The sequence below is a fragment of the Amblyomma americanum genome, chromosome 11, assembly GCF_052857255.1.
Source record: "Amblyomma americanum isolate KBUSLIRL-KWMA chromosome 11, ASM5285725v1, whole genome shotgun sequence".
NCBI lineage: Eukaryota > Metazoa > Arthropoda > Arachnida > Ixodida > Ixodidae > Amblyomma > Amblyomma americanum.
The window spans coordinates 126,813,996-126,831,495 of NC_135507.1; the positions used below are offsets into that span (position 1 = coordinate 126,813,996).

A 17,500-nucleotide genomic window follows, 5' to 3' on the forward strand; every position below is an offset into this window, starting at 1 on the left:
GTATTTAAGTCATGCACACTTAAATAAACAAATGCCTTTGTCAGTCAGGAAATGTACCTAAATAAGAGGCTTACTGCCCACAGATGCTAGTTTTTCTGAGCTCATCATAGGCTTCTGCATGCCACCAGCCTTAAGCGATTGCCGGCATACTGAGCCGGTGATGCTCCTTCCCTGAATGCTCTTTCCCCTAAGGCTCTTCGGGGAAGGAGCATCACCAGGAAGGAGCGTCACTTTTGTGGGGAACCCCACAAAAGTTTTGTGGCGTCCTTGCAAAACAGGAAGTCTCGACCTTGGGAAAGAAGCCAGCGCCACCGCTCTGCACTGACAATTTCCGCTCCCGAGGTGGATCTGCAATAAAACAGCTGCACATATGCTTTGTATAAAGCCCTATAACAGATTGGGGAGAGAAGTATTTGCCACATTAAAACTGCTAAAATCCTATTCCTCAGGACTCCTATATGTAACATTAAGAAAATGGCAGTTTTCCTTGCAAACGCTACTAATGATAAAACATGACACATCGCTCTCTTCTTCGGAGTGAGCAGCACGATGGGCCACCAGGTCACGTTTATGTGCAATCATATAAGCTGCCTTTGACAACATAGATGAGCCTTTTTATCTTTACTTCAGGCTCCACTGCACCCTGGCAACAGTAATGCTGCCAAATATTCGGAAACACAGAACGAACAGATGAAAGATTATGAATATTTAAAACACAGCAATTAAATCTTAGCACAAGAGGCTGTGCTAATTAGAACATGAAAGGTGAAAGGTTGTGGTCATGGCTTAGTGATCTAAGAGTTCATTAAGCAAAGCTGCCCTGAGCTGTCACAGGTTCAAATTGTGCCTGGGGCTCCTGCGCAGGCAATTTTTTTCCGCTCCACGCCATTTGGATGGAAAATTCCACGTGTCCGAGAGGTGTGCACTGATCCTCAGCCCTATACGTTTCCACAGTTTCTAGAATGTTTGCCTGCAGTTACCAAGAACGAGAGCTAAAAGCATTTCAAGCTTACAAACTAGTTCTAAATATAAGAAGCCATCGTACCTGGCCATTGACCTCAGCAAGAACACCTGGATTCCATGGTGCAGCAGGACCCATGCTAGTGGAAGCCTGGAAAGTGTGCAAAGTGTTCGCATTTGCAACAAGAGTAATGTACAGTGTCGGTGAAGTCTTAAGGCCAAAGGCTTTTCGCTTCAGCCGCATAGCAGAGCCATTACAGCAATATTAAAGACCAAGTGACCTTGAAGTGCTAGCAGGTTTCTTCTTGCGATACAGAAGCTTCCTGCTTGACTACAGTTTTGAATGATCCGCTACATGAATTATTCTAGGAACATTGATTTCACTGCAGCTGAATGCTGTAGCCTTAACACTTTTGACCTAGACTGTACATGGTACATTAAAGGGACAGTGAGGAGAACTCAATCAAATTTCTTTTGTAAGCAAAATCTGATAGTTCAGCATTTCATGGCTTTGTTGCCGCTTGTCCGAGAGCGAAAGATGCATTTATTTCAAAGAAATTTGCATTCGAAGTTGAAAAAGTTTTTCCCGCCACTCCGATTCAAACTCGGGAACTCTTATGACATCACGGCGCACTCTTATGACGTTACAGGACGCAGTGACAAGAAACATGACGTAAACGCAGACTCCGTGATTTCTCGCGGCTAGTGGTGCGGTCTAGCAGCAGCCAAAATGAAAGCTACCGCCCCCACACGTTGAAGGCATCTATCGAGGGTCGCTACCATTGCTTCGTTTATGTTTGCACCAGCATCTTGCCAGCGTTACGATGGATCCCGTTCCCGAGCCCGATGACAAAGTTCTCGCAAAAACTCCGGCCTGCATTTCAGCGACCTCTGCCCCACAGAACGTGCGATGCCTTTGAGGGAGCACGGTTAGTTAGGCGCTGGCGGGTCGATCCCCCTTCCGCCATGAGCAGCCGTTGCAAATTAAATATCATAACCCCAGTGCGGGGAGTCGCGAGGGGCCAGGACAAGGTCAGTGCGTCGCGCCCATCGGAGGCTGGCCGGGGCTTTGGGGTCAACAGATTGTGATTCCTTGAACGGCGCGGTTGCACGGTGCAGAAGACGGCGTCCAGGTCTCCCACGGTTGCAAGGGCGAGGTTATTTATTTATTTTTTTGCCACAAAAACGGATGGGTACTCAAGGGCGCTTGCATTTAAAGTAGGCAGCTTGAAAGTAAGGCCGACGCTTCAACGGCTTCTCCGCATTTCCGGAGGTACAGGGTCCACTGGACCGGGTTCTCTCGCCCACTTGCATGTACCTTCAGATGTGTACTGTGAATGGATTAAATTAGCCGAGAGTTCGAAAAGAACAGCACCGCTTAACGACCGAAGCTATTGAATGATGTCACAACGCGCACCTCGCCATGGAACCGTATCAGTCTGGTCTGGCTGGCACAGCTGGCGCACTCGGCGCGAAATAGAGACATGCTCTAAGTCTCCGCCAATGTGGTCAGAGTGCGCCTAAGCTGCCGAACGCGTCACCGGTCAAGCGCAGTTGGAGTATAGAGGGTCTCGCTTTGGCCGACGTGACGTTGGTGTGCAGTGCGCGCGCATGCATTACGCCAGGCTATAAACGCGCATTAAAGGGACACTGAGGAGAAATTGAGGTTGCCTTGTATCGATAGAATACAAGCTCCTGATCACAAAAACGCAACTCTTACAGAAAACAAAGCTCTTGTAAGGTAGAAAATAGCAAGTTCCAAAACACAGGTATCGCCGCCACAGGGCAATCTCGCAAGTACAAGCGTGATGACGTCATAGGACAAGAGACGCCACCTTGGAAGAATGTTCCTTTTTACATGGAAGCTGCTAAATCTCTGAGGCTGAGAAAAGAAGGTTGCGCGGTTCAATATTGAAGTAAATTTTGTTTTAAAACCGATAGCGCACTTTTATCACACCAGGAACACAGACAAAAGACAACCTGAATGTTGGAAGCAAAGAAAACCAATGCTTGGGGGCGCCACAGGCAGCCACGAGAGTTTCGATTTGTTATGGCGCTTCGCATCTATGAGCTTTGCGTGCCCCAAGGTTTTGTTTTTGACGCACCTCTATTTACAAGTGCCGAACAGCAGAGGAACTCCAAGTGCCGCTTCAAGTGCTAGTTAACCTTTGAAGGAGCCTGTTAAGGCTGGTCAAATGATCGCCACGGTCGATGAAAAACTATCATGGCACGATGGTCGGTGATCGTACAAGGCAGTTCACAGTATAAAGAGCACTTGTGTCTTCACATGCTCGCCCGGCGAAACATTCTTTGGCTGTGCCAGTCAACTTCAAACTACTTAACGGAAATCATTTATTAGGGACGGGAGACAAGGTACAAGGCAGTTAAAAAAATTGATGGCCTAGCTGTATTAGGCCAGGATATAAGTAGCGAAAGTGCGGAGACTTCTGCATCGGAAGAGTGCAATCACTAGATGCGCCTTTTTTCATAGTTAAATCTTGAGCCGTCGTGGCGGAGTGGTAGAGTCTCCGCCTAAAACTACAAAGGCCCTTGTTCGATTCTGAGCCTCGGCACAGGTTTTCTTTTTTTTCAGTGAGTGGGCGGGGGGTTTCAGTGGCTACCATAGGTGCCGCCACTGAATACGTTGGTTAGCTGTTAAGCGCAGGCTCTGTTAAGGTGCGTTTACACTCCGGAGTAATGCGCGCGCGCGCTGCATGGCGACGTCACATCGGCCAAACCGAGACCCTCTATGCTCCAACTGTGCTTGACCGCCAACGCGTTCGGCAGTTTCGGCGCACTCTGACCGCACTGGCGGAGACTTTAAGCATGTCTCTATTTTGCGGAGGGTGCGCCAGCCACCGCCGGCCCGGCCAGACCGATTCAGCTCTGCGGCGAGGTACGTGTTGTGACGTCATTCAATAGCTTCGGCAGTTGGACGCAGCTGTTGTTTTCGAGCTTTCGGCTAATTTAATCCATTCACAGTACACATCTGAAGGTACATGCAAGTGGGCGAGAGAGCCCGATCCAGTAGACCCCGTACCGCCGGAAACGCGCGGAAGCCGATGAAGCGTGGGCTTTACTTTCAAGCCGCCAACTTTAAACGCAAGCGCCCTTGAGTATCCATCCGTTTTTTTGGCAAAAAATAAATAAATAACCTGGCCCTTGCAACTGTGGGAGACCTTGATGCCACCTGCTGCACCGTGCAACCGCGCCGTTCAAGGAATCGCAATCCGTTCGCCCCTAAGCCCCGGCCAGCCTCCAATGGGCGCGACTCACCGACCTTGTCCCGGCCCCTTGTAACTCCCCGCACTGGGGTTATGATATGATTTGCAACGGCTGCTCATGGCGGAAGGGGGAAACAACCCGCCGGCACCTAACCTAACCGAGCTCCCTCAAAAGCATCGCACGCTCTGTGGGGCTGAGGTCGCTGAAATGCAGGCCGGAGTTTTTGCGAGAACTTCGTCGTCAGGTTCGGGAACGGGATCGATCATAACGCAGACAAGACGCCGGTGCAAACGTAAACGAAGCGACAGTAGCGATCCCCGATAGATGCCTTCAACGTGCGGCGGCAGTAGCTTTCATTTCGGCTGGTAGACCACACTGCTAGCCGCGAGAAATCACGTCTGCGCGCACGTCACGTTTCACGTCACTGCGTCCTGCAGCGTCATAAGAGTGCGCCGTGATGTCATAAAGTTCCCGAGTTTGAATCAGAGTGGCGAGAAAAACTTTTTCAACTTTGAATCCAAATTTCTTTGAAATAAATGCATCTTTCGCTCCCGGACAGGCGGCAACAACGCCTTGAAATGCCGAACTATCAGATTTTGCTAACAAAAATAATTTGATAGAGTTCTCCTAACAGCCCCTTTAACAGAGCCTGCGCTTATCCGCTAACCAACGTATTCGGTGGCGGCATCTATGCGCGCCACTGAAACCCCCCACCCACTCACTGAATAAAAAAAAAACCTGTGCCGAGGCTCGGAATCGAACCAGGGCCATTGTAGTTTGAGGCGGACTCTACCACTCCGCCACGACGGTTCAAGATTTAACCATGAATAAAGGCGCATCTAGTGAGTGCAATCTTCCGCTGCAGAAGTCTCCGCGCTTTCGCTACGTATATCCTGGCCTAACACAGGTAGGCCATCAATTTTTTTTAACTGCCTTGTACCTTGTCTCCCGTCCCTAATAAATGATTTCCATTAAGTAGTTTGAAGTTGACTGGCACAGCCGGGAATGTTTCGCCAAGCGAGCGTACGACGACACAAGTGCTCTTTATACAGCTAACTGCCTTGTATGATCACCGACCATCGTGCCATCATGGTTTTTCATCGACCGCGGCAATCACCTGACCAGCCTTAACAGGCTCCTTCAAAGGTTAACTAGCACTTGAAGCGGCACGGAGTTCCTCTGCTGTTCGGCACTTGTAAATCGAGACGCGTTAAAAACAAAACCATGAGGCACACAAAGCTCATAGACGCGAAGCGCCATAACAAGTCGAAACTTTCCTGGCCGCCTGTGGAGCCGCCAAGCATCGGCTTTTTTTGCTTCCAACATTCAGGTTGTCTTTTGTCTGTCTTCCTTGTGTGATAAAAGTGCACTATCGGTTTTAAGACAAAACTTACTTCAATATTGAACCGCGCAACCTTCTTTTGTCAGCCTCAGATTCGCAGCTTCATGTAGGAAGGAAAATTCCTACAACGTGGCGTCTCTTGTCCAATGACGTTATCATGCTTGTACTTGCGAGATTGCTTTGGGGCGGCGATACCTGTATTTTGGTTCTTGCTATTTTCTACTTTACAAGAGCTTTGTTTTTCAGTAAGAGTTGCGTTTTTGTGATCAGGAGCTTATATATTCTATCGATACAAGACAACTTCAATTTCTCCTCAGTGTTCCTTTAATTGGCATCTCCAGGAGATTTTAAAGCACTTTGAGTTTATTATCACATTACAGTTCTTGAACTTTGTCTGAGTTGCAAGAAATAATTCAGCAAAATAATGAAATGTCAACAACTAGAACACAAACAAAAACTGCATTTCGACCACAAAGCCATCGCTAAGCAATACTGCTCCGAGCTGCCACAGGTTAAAATTGTGCCTAGGGCTGCTCTGCAGGCAATTTTTTTTCTGCTTCATATTATTCGGACAGAAAATTTCCCATTTCCAAGAGGTGTGCACTGATGCTCATCCCCATGTTTCCGGTTTCTAGATTGTTTGCCTGCATTTATCAAGGATGAGACCTAAAAGCATTTCAAGCTTACAAAATCATTCTTGTAAGATCGACAATTGGGCTTTGATGCCCCAGCGCCCCGTGCTGAAGAAGGAGCAAAACACAGGCAAAGACGAGGCTGACAAAGTTCAGTTTGGCACACAGAAAACGCTTGGCTACCGAGGTGCGCTGTACTAGCAAAGATTGTGGCCGTCGACACTTCTTGTTAGCACTGCGCACCCAGCCCCTCCACAAGTGTAAAGACGCAAATCAAACAAGAAGTGTGGACGGCCACAATCTTTGTTAGCACGGCGCACCCCGGTAGCCAAGCGTTCCTGAGCACCAAACTGAACTTTGTCAGCCTCGTCTTCCGTCTGTGTTTTGCTCCTTTATCAGCACTGGCCGATGGGGCATCAAAGCCCACTTGTCTTACATTCTAAATATGCGACACCTTCATACCTGGCTGCTGACCTCAGCAAGATATCCGGGTTCTGTGGTGCAGCAGGATCCATGCTAGTGGAAGACTGCAAAGTATGAAAAGTGTTCATATTTGCTACAAAAGACTAATGTACAAGGTAAATTAAACGGCAACTTCAGAGGATTTTCAAACATATTCTGTTTACTATCACATTACACTTCTTGAGCCTGGTCAGAGTCCCGATAAATAATTTTTCCAAATAACGAGCAAAGAAATAATGAAATACCATTAACTAGAACACAAAAAAACTTGATTTCAATCAACAGATCAAAATATGATGTTAAAGGGTTTTACTGGCAACACTGGTGACTCACATTCTGTAATGCACCAACTAGCTTTAAAGGAGTATAAACACCCATCTTTTGGGTGTGTGTTTTTGCTTTCTAATGAGGCATCAGGCATTATTATCCATGGATTACCTTGTGGTATTCTCCTATTCTCAAGTCTAGCAAGAGAACAGCAGTTCACAATTGGTAGCGAGGTAAGGGAAAAGGTAAAGGAATACGTTTATTTAAGGCAGGTATCAATAGTGACAACTGATCCGGATCATGAGGGAATAACTAGAAGGATAAGATTGCGATGGAACGCATATGGCAGGGTCTCTCAGGTCATGAATGGCAGTTTACCAATATCCCTCAAGAGAAATGTGTACAACAGCTGCATCTTACCAGTACCCACCTATGGGGCAGAAACGTGGAGGCTAACAAAAAGGGTTCAGCTTAAGCTGAGGACAACGCAGTGAGCCACGGAAAGAAAAATGATAGGCGTAACGTTAAAGCAGTATAACACCTACCGTTTGGGTGCGTGCTTTCTTGCTTGTAATGATGCATAAGGCATTATTATACATGGAGTAGCAGCTAGTAATCTCTTACGACCGCTTAATAATTTATAATAGCATTTATTTTTCGTCCAGTTTCGGCTTCAACACTTGAACAAGGACAGTGACGTCAATGTGTGCTTACACGTCACGAGACATGAAAAAACAGCAATATAATCACTGCTTGCACATTTGTTGTCATTCCAGCAATTGAGGAAGGCTGATTTCAACACTGCAGTAAATTAGAACAATGAAGCAGCGATTCTATGGACATTTTTCCATGGCTCACGTGAAGGAAAAGCCCTCTTTGACGTCAGAGCCATCGTTCGGCTGTTCCAAAACTGAAACAGCATGCCAGAAAAAAACAATTATAAATTATTTAGCGGTCGTAGGCAAGCATCACATGGTGATTCATGCCTAGTAGCGTCTTCTGCATCATTGAAGAAAAGAAAACATGCCACCAAAATTAGGTGTCTATACTCCTTTAAGAGACCGGAAGCAGGAAGAGTGGTTGAGGGAACACACACGCGGGTTAATGACATCCTTGCCAAAATCAAGAGGAAGAAATTGGCTTGAGCGGGGAATGTAATGCGAAGGTAAGATAGCTGTTGGTCCCTAAGGGATTCCAAGAGAAAGAAAACATAGCAGGGGGCGGCAGAAGGTTAGGTGGGCGTATGAAATTGAGAAGTTTGCAGGCATAAGGTGGGCGCAGCTGGCAAGACATGGTTAATTGGAGAGACATGGGAGAGGCCTTCACCCTGCACTGGGTGTAATCAGGCTGATGATGAAGATTCTCCCATGACTACTAAATAATTTATAATCGAATTTCTTTCTCGCGCCGTTTCAGTTTCAAGAGCTGAATGGGGACTATGACGTCAAAGTGAGCTTATAGGTCATGCGAGGCATGAAAAACTGCAATATAATCGGTGCTGCTACATTTGTCATTCCGACTATTGAGGAAGGCTGGCTTCAACACTGTAGTGAATTAAAACGATCAAGCAGCAATTATATCGCATTTTTTCCATGCTTCACGTTACATATAACCTCTCTGATGTCACAGTCTTCACTCGGCTGTTGAAATTGAGACAGCATGGCAGAAAAATTCGATTATAAATTATTTATAGGTCCCAGGCAAACACCACATGATGATTCATTCATAGCAGTGTCTTCTGAATCATTGTAGGGAAGAAAACATGCCACCAAAATAAGGTGTCTATACATCTTTAAATCTTTAAATTATCATTGGGCTTTTTCAAATTGCCGTGCTCGGAGAGCCTGTTCGCTGCCAGAAAATTCACTCCTGACAGGAAGGTGCATCATGCTCACATGAACTAGTCGCCGCCAGAACCAGCCTGCTGGCAATCATGGCGCCAAGGCCGTCCATGGATCACAAAAGGCGAGTGCCCTCTGCTGCTTTGCTTGCTGTTGCGTCTCATTGCTCGCATGCGTACGGTAGAAATCTGATCCTTGGGAGCGAAAGAAAGGACGTTAGTTATTCAGGGCAGCCGCGGACTCTTGCACTCAGATGCATACATCGGCGGCAACAACGCAAGTATATGTCCTTCAGTGCGTTGTGTGCTGTCGTGAAGTCTGCATGTAAGCTTCGAGATATCCTCAAAAGCATATGTGACGGGCAGTCGCACTCTAAAGACTTGCATTTGACACCACATAGGAGGGCTAATTGGACAGTGTTAATTGGAAAGACATGGGTGAGGCTTTTGCCCTGTAGGTGTAGTGAGGCTGATGATGAGGAGGAGGGAAAAACTGCGGATGCACTGCTCAAACAACGTGCTGTAGTCTCAGATTATTGCATATTTGTTAACCACACACTAATTACTTGGGCGCCAATGATCGACCCTGCCTATACTGACTCTGCTGTGGTAGTTGCAATTTCTGTTTGTGAACTAATTCCTGTGGGCTGTAAGCAGAAAACAATCAGGATATGTTCCACTCAACTGTAGTCTGCCGCCCTCCAGCTGTTAATATTGCTGCCAGCAAGTAATGCACGCATTATTTTGACAAGCGTGCATATCAGCTGGTTGAACATTTTTCTGAAGTGCATGCACTGTACAAATTTAGCTGCACGTCGTGTCTGTATGCTATCGCTTTTACTGCAGAGCTAGCACTAGAATGAAAGGCATTACAATCTGGCCTTGCATGTCGGCCCCGCACTGTGTGTGCAGGCATGATCATCCACACCGGGAAATTTTTCTTTTTGATGAGTCAAATGCAAGGTGAAGTATGCATACGGTATTTCTCAGGTATTTTAAGCACTTGTGGCAGAAGACCCGAGCACCAAGCTTTATGGCAACAACCGAATCGGCACACGCAAGGTTATGCTTCATCTTCAGCTGTGAAATGAAAATGACCTCCGTAGAGAATAAAAATTTTGAACAACAAATTTGGCAGAGCACACATGCACGCCAGCCGGCAGCCACTACTTAAAGTGCCCCGACCACCCTCTGGCTGAAAATGTCCTCTACCAAGGTTGTTGTGAGGCACCGTCCCCGGAACACACAACCGCAAACAATCTTTAATAAAAGACATTATATTGGAGTTACATATATGGCAAACTAGCTACTTTTCCATGCTCCTCTCCTTCCATTCCCTCTCAGAGGTTTTTCTCCCTTCCGCTTGGACCACTAGCTTTAGTCCTCGATCCCTGCTTGTTCTGTGTGGCTGCCCTTCCGTTTACAAGAGTAGACAGCACCCCTTTTGTTTGAAAGTCAAATGGGGAGCTTTTGGTGGCGTCCGCGTTGGGCCTATTATGAACGGAATGCACACCAGCCGAAGAGGATTAAGGTGCAGATCCCATCGACAGGGATGACCACGGTGGCGCAGCAACAGCAGCGGCAATTTCGACAGCGTCATCCGGTGGCCGACGACTGCACAAAATGAAAGGATGACTAGCTGGGAAGGAGCCTGTTCTTCCCACGCTCGGCTAAATTCAAATGACCTTCCCCCTTTGACTGGTTCCCTGCAAGAAGCGACCGACGATGAACAGATGACGGGAAGAGGGGAACGGTGCCTTCCAGTAATTAATCGTGTCTTGACAAGAGCCGCCCCGACCGGAGAGAGCCCACCGCAGTTGTAGCCCACAGCGCAGCACAGGTGTTTTCGATAGACACGTGAATAATAATTATCACCCCTCGTGAATAATAATTATCAGAGGCCCTATCCGTGTCTCACGTGGCCCGATTCGCTTTGGTATGCCGCATAACCGAAGAATAGCAGGGCTTATAAATTTCCAGAAATACATATGTTTAACCAGTATCATGGCACTGAGAAAACAGGCCACCGAGTTGCAAGCCGAAGCTAAGACAACGTGCTACAATGAGAGAAGTGCGCTGTCCCGCAACGCCGTATCGGTGGGCTCGATACAAAGCTCTCTGTTGTTGAAGGCAGCCTGGCTGCTCCCCCAAACAATAAATATTTTAGACAACAATGTGAGGAGGCAATACGAAAAATGAAACTTTGACCTGACATGAAGCACACAATATATGAGAGAACAAAAAACAGAACGATGCTTCCATTCCACATGCGGTTCTCTAGTGTCCTACGCAATCTTTTACAATGGTAGCATTTAAGCAATATCTCTATACTACAATTCAAAGATCTGCTACAAAGCTCTCTGTTGCTGACGGGAGCCTGGCTGCTTCCCGCAACCATAAATATTTTAGACACACACAAACAGAGACGCCTGCCTGGCTCTGAAGTATGCTGCTATGTAATGTACATATTGCGACTGGTAAGCGTGCGAGTGGCAGTAGCAGAGGCATCCGCAGTAAAACTTCGCCCAGTACATACATGTATCTGTGCAACTGTTGTTGCTGGCTCAGACTTTTCAAGGTCCATTGCAGTGATTTTTCTCTTGGACACCCTCTGGATAAGCTCCGCTTTTGTTACTGGAACACAAGAAATGAGAGATAAAATAATGAAAGCGACAGCAAACACAGGGCAAGCTACGGAAACGGATCAGTTAGTGTGTCGCGTTCATTGCTTTCCAAAAATCATATGATGCGAAAAATTAGCAGATCTGAACACAGCCGATTTCCCCCTGCCTCATGCAATTACTTGAATTCATGAAAAAAATCACGATATATTATTTCGCTCAGAGTGACGCTTACGTCGAGACCTGCTACAACGCGACCACGCAGTTTTTCCCTTCTTTGGGAAGCATGCGCTGGGCTGCTGTGTGCTCGGATCGCAAGCACAGAGGAAGTGGTATCGTAAGCGTTCTGCAAGTGCTCGCAACAGTAAAAAAGCATGTGCATCGACTTTATGTAAAACGCCACCAAGCTTTGCTAAAAGCGTTAGGCTTGACTGTACACGCATCACACGTTTGGCACTTCTGAAATCTGACCAAGTAGCGAAGTAACTGCAAAACTCACCTCCAAGCTCCATTACTTGGGCGGAATAGAATGCCTTCTCATCTTTTCCGCCGCGCCAGTAGACGTCCTTTTTTTTTTGCCAGGTCGCTAACGCCAGTCGGTGAGGCATCATGGATAGGTGTAGCGCAAAGGAAACAAGGACGACATAGAGACGTGTACGATAGCTTTTGCGCCGTCGGTCGAAGTATTTCACGTACGCATAGCTCGCCGCAGCTGACGACCCATAGTGGAAGTGTCACATGTGGCTGCAAAACACACAATCTAATAACTGTAACAACCACACACACCGACACGAGTGACGACGCAAACGTTGGACGCAAACGACCGCAGACTTGGATTGGCTTGGCGACGCGCACCGCACAGGGCACTGCATACGATGATGATGATGACCTCTTCTTTACAAACCAGAATAATAAATACGTTTTATTCGTTCAATTTCGTCTGTTTGTTTCCTGCGGCAGAACTTGCGTCTCCGACCGTGATCTCTATACCGCTTCATGTCGCAGCCTCCTCGTGCAGCGCATCCGTCCATCCAGTTGACTGCTGATTGACCGCATGTAGTAGCAGACGACGCGGGGCTCTACACAACATGAAATACTTATAGTTGAAAAGTTACAAATACTACTTTGAAGGGGAAATAGTTATGAGTTCCGTGTCAAGCTGTGCCACAGAGCGTTGGTCCAACATAAGCAGAACCAACTGCAGGACCAACTAGCCCCTCAAATCGGTCTTGCACCTGTGACTGCCCATGGAGTGTGAATAGGGTAGCTAAGTGTAACTCTGTGGGCTCTATCATGTATGAGCTTTATGGTACCGCTGTAACCTAAATGTTTGAAGTGTTCTGCGATTTTTGATCGCCACTGCATTAAACAAAGTAGTCGCTATGTGACAAATCGCTTTCGGTTTCGGTTTCAAAGCTGGAAGCTATAGTGGCGCGCGGTGCCTGATTGTGCTTTGCGCTTTTTACTTAGTGCTTTAAGCAGAAAGTTTTGTGTGGCTTACGACAAACAGGAAGCACCTATAAAGTCTGGGCCTGCTGCTCTCGTGGGTATTTATGTTCATTGGGTGTAAGCGAACCTTGAGAGTGTTCACCAGCGTTGGTAAGAGCACCGGACGCGATATTCGGAGGTCGTGGGTTCGGATCCCACCGGCGGCATGGTTGTTTTTTCTGCTGCTTTATAAGTAATTTTCTTTAATCGATTTATTAATCTAAGTACTATAATATCCCACTGATAAGCACAACACATAAAAAAAAAACATTCCCCTATATGCACCTTGGTTTCGGTGACTGTTAGCTCCCTTAAAAAAAGTTTGTCAAACGGGCCCCTCATTTCATTTAACTTATCTGCTAATAGCTTAACGAGGATCTCGGTTCTGGCAGTCTTGATGCCATAGGTAGCTTAAGAGGGCTCTCGCACAGTTTCCGCCCTCGCCGTTAGATGACGTTCCACGTCACACTCGCGGTATTACAGGACGTGCTACGTCCGCCGCTATGGTCGAGGGTGGCGCTGGTGAACACTCTCAAGGTTCGCTTACACCCAATGAACATAAATACCCACGAGAGCAGCAGATTGGACAGCCGTCGCCGTAGCTCAGTTGGTAAGAGCACCGGACGCGATATCCGGAGGTCGTGGGTTCGGATCCCACCGGCGGCATGGTTGTTTTTTCTGCTGCTTTATAAGTAATTTTCTTTAATCGATTTATTAATCTAAGTACTATAATATCCCACTGATAAGCACAACACATAAAAAAAAAACATTCCCCTATATGCACCTTGGTTTCGGTGACTGTTAGCTCCCTTAAAAAAGTTTGTCAAACCGGCCCCTCATTTCATTTAACTTATCTGCTAATAGCTTAACGAGGATCTCGGTTCTGGCAGTCTTGATGCCATAGGTAGCTTAAGAGGGCTCTCGCACAGTTTCCGCCCTAGCCGTTAGATGACGTTCCACGTCACACTCGCGGTATTACAGGACGTGCTACGTCCGCCGCTATGGTCGAGGGTGGCGCTGGTGAACACTCTCAAGGTTCGCTTACACCCAATGAACATAAATACCCACGAGAGCAGCAGATTGGACAGCCGTCGCCGTAGCTCAGTTGGTAAGAGCACCGGACGCGATATTCGGAGGTCGTGGGTTCGGATCCCACCGGCGGCATGGTTGTTTTTTCTGCTGCTTTATAAGTAATTTTCTTTAATCGATTTATTAATGTAAGTACTATAATATCCCACTGATAAGCACAACACATAAAAAAAACATTCCCCTATATGCACCTTGGTTTCGGTGACTGTTAGCTCCCTTAAAAATATATATATATATATATATATATATATATATATATATATATATATATATATATATATATATATATATATATATATATATATATATATATATATATATATATATATTCAATGTTCAAAGCTTGATGCAAAGTATCACGATGCGGTGACGACACTCCAGCTGTCAGGAAGACAACGAAAAGGCTTCCAAAATTAACTGTTTAAGGGGCTGACTCACGCCCACTAAGAACTGAATTACTCGGCGGCTGCAATAGGCTTAATCATGCGTGCTCGGCGGTCATCGACCTGAATGCCATGCAGTTCTTGGTCGTGCTGAATTTAAAGCTGGCAAGGAACCTTCGAGATAGAGAACCAAAAGCAGCAAGAATCTGGAAAAATGTGGAATCATTTGCACGTGGCCATGATCAACGGCATAAGTCTGGTCGCACCTCGCATTCCAAAACAAAATGATAAAGCCGCGTGCCGGAGGTTGTGAGTGCGAACGAACAAACGGAGCAAAGATCTATGGCAATATAAAATTAATTGAAATGAGGAGCTTATAGGTGGGAAGCTGTACGCACGAGGAGTGATCAATTCCATTAAAAAAGCCTGTGCATAGTTTGTTTAAATTCTGCTAATCGTGATTATGTACGCGGTCAGGTCGATATATAGTCGATCGAATTCTGTAGGGACATGACCGGTTCAGGTTACTCATATACCAAATGTTTTACAACTGGCTACTAAGCCAAGCAGCTCATGCAGCCCCACTGTGCTTTGAATTAAGAGGTTAGAACTAATATGTGTTTCAATTTTCAGAAATCTGATCCAAGTAGAAGCAAATGGAGATTGGGGGGGCACACCCCCCCTGAAAAATGTGGTGGGGGGGGGAGGCGACCTTCCCCATTTCCACCCCCCTGTTCCGTGCTTCTTGAGTATAGCCCCACCTGAACTCGGGTAGGCAGCCCTATAGGTACGTGATCGGCCCACTGGAGTGGGTATATCTCGCATATTTTATATCTGATATTGGTCGCAAAACCGATGTCTATTGGTAAACAAGTTTAAAACATCCAAGGTGTTCTGAGAGATGTTCGATCCAGTGAAGCATTCGGTCAGGAAAGACCTTTGAAGGCAGTTCGCAGTGTATACCGGATTGTTTTTTTCCGAATATATAGCTTTCGTTGAACTATAGGAACTTTTTGGAATTATTTTATTGACATATCTCAAATAAACCCTTCATTTCTGCAAGAAAAAAAAACACACACGGGTAAGCGGCCCTATAGATACGTGATCGGCCCGCTGGAGTGGGTATATCTTGCATATTGTATATCTGATATTGGTCGCAAAGCCGATGTCTATTGGTAAACAAGTTTGAAACGTCCGAGGTGTCCTGAGAGATGTTCGATCCGACGAAGCATTCGGTCAGGCAAGATCTTTGAAGGCAGTTCGCAGCGTATACCGGATTGTTTTTTTCCGAATATATAGCTTTCGTCGAACTATAGGAACTTTTTGGAATTCTTTTATTGACATATCTCAAATAAACCTTTCATTTCTGCAAGAAAAAAAAACATGGGTAAGCAGCCCTATAGATACGTGATCGGTCCGCTGGAGTGGGTATATCTCACATATTGTATAACTGATATTGGTCGCACAGCCGATGTCTATTGGTAAACAAGTTTGAAACGTCCGAGGTGTTTTGAGAGATGTTCGATCCGACAAAGCATTCGGTCAGGCAAGATCTTTGAAGGCAGTTCGCAGTGTATACCGGATTGTTTTTTTCCGAATATATAGCTTTCATCGAACTATAGGAACTTTTTGGAATTCTTTTATGGACATATCTCAAATAAAACCTTCATTTCTGCAAGAAAAAAAACACACACGGGTAGGCGGCCCTATAGATACGTGATCAGCCCGCTGGAGTGGGTATATCTTGCATATTGAATATCTGATATTGGTCGCAAAGCCGATGTCTATTGGTAAACAAGTTTAAAACGCCTGAGGTGTCCTGAGAGATGTTCGCTCCGACGAAGCATTCGGTCAGGAAAGATTTTTGAAGGCAGTTTGCAGTGCATATCGGATTGTTTTTTTCCGAATATATAGCTTTCGTCTAACTATAGGAACTTTTTGGAATTCTTTTATTGACATATCTCAAATAAACCCTTCATTTCTGCAAGAAAAAAAACACACACGGGTAGGCGGCCCCAGTAAATAGAATGGTTAACAGAATAACAGAATGGTTAGAAAGGGCCAATGCAACATATTTTTACTAAGAACAGAAATTATGTGGACATGTCCTTAGTGTTCCTTTGAGAAGCAGTATTTTCTTTTGTGTGTTGTGTAAACAATAGTTGAATACAACTCGAGAATGAAGTGGCAAATGCTTCTCTATAATTCCCTTCGCAAGTTGTTTGCATGGAAGGTACGACAACCTGAGACAATCAGGATGGCGCACACTATATAATTCGGTTGCTGCATGCCTACCACACCCGTTGCCTTGTGACAGGTAGCTCCATTTCTGTGAATGAAGGTGTACTAGTGTTTCGGCTGTTTATTTCTTCAGCAGGTGACACTTCATGTCTTTTTATTTTTATGTTTGTTTTCAGATGGGCGACATGTTCACACAGTGAAGAGGGCATATATGGCCCACTTTTCTTTTTGTCATTACCTGTCCATATTCAGTTCTTTAGTTGTCACGTCACAGTTGTTTGGATGGACATTTATTCACTCCATTGTGGTCTATGCCCAAGGAAGCTGAGTCAAATCCAGGCGAGAGCAGCCACATGTTGATATAGGTGAAGTGGAAAACACGCCTTTTTGCTGTGCTTTGTCAGCGCATATGCAGTTGAAGTTAATCTGGAGCCCTCTACCATGGCGTCTACAATAGCTCATTAGAGACATTGTCATTCTCATTATTGCTAATCTCATTGTGGCAGTGCTCGATGTGCTCGGCTTGTATACGCAGACGTTTAATGGATCACATTGGCCTGTTAACGGGCTCACATCTCATCGTCATCATCAAAACTCTCATGCACTGCTGGTTGTGTCCTCCTCCTCCATGCTCATTACAATGCCTGGTCCTTTGAGAGGCATCTGCCACTTCATTCTTAAGTTGTATTTGAGTATAGTAAATATGGAGAAATGTAACTAATATTGTATGTCACTTGCTGCTGTGTTGTTCGTGTGGTCTGTGTACAAAACTCTTACTCTTGTTCCATGATATAATATATATGTAGTGTTTTTGTGTATTATGTAGGTTTGTTTCATTAAACAGATGGTATTGGTGGATTCTGTTTATACGAGGGGAGATCAGTATATTTTTTACCTCCTGGTCTGTAGCACATTTATCACCTCGTGAAAGGGAAAGACGTTACAATGAA

The 17,500-nt window shown here is 45.8% G+C and overlaps 1 protein-coding gene and 1 non-coding gene across 2 annotated transcripts in view; one reads left to right on the forward strand and one right to left on the reverse strand.

The window, feature by feature from the left end:
- LOC144109928 (uncharacterized) overlaps nt 1–12,075 on the reverse strand; it is a 12,314-nt gene extending 239 nt beyond the window's left edge. The window contains exons 1-5 of the mRNA XM_077642697.1: nt 11,849–12,075; nt 11,265–11,362; nt 8,784–8,923; nt 6,622–6,686; nt 1,046–1,111 (exon numbers count right to left, since the gene is read on the reverse strand). Coding sequence (XP_077498823.1) covers nt 8,789–8,923; nt 11,265–11,362; nt 11,849–11,960 — 345 coding nt within the window. The 5' untranslated portion in view covers nt 11,961–12,075 and the 3' untranslated portion in view covers nt 1,046–1,111; nt 6,622–6,686; nt 8,784–8,788. The remainder of the gene's footprint in view (nt 1–1,045; nt 1,112–6,621; nt 6,687–8,783; nt 8,924–11,264; nt 11,363–11,848) is intronic.
- Nucleotides 12,076–13,429: 1,354 nt separating this feature from the next.
- On the forward strand, nt 13,430–13,503 carry TRNAS-CGA (transfer RNA serine (anticodon CGA)). Its single transcript has one exon. It is a non-coding gene; the product is annotated as a tRNA-Ser (tRNA).
- Nucleotides 13,504–17,500: the final 3,997 nt, after the last annotated feature.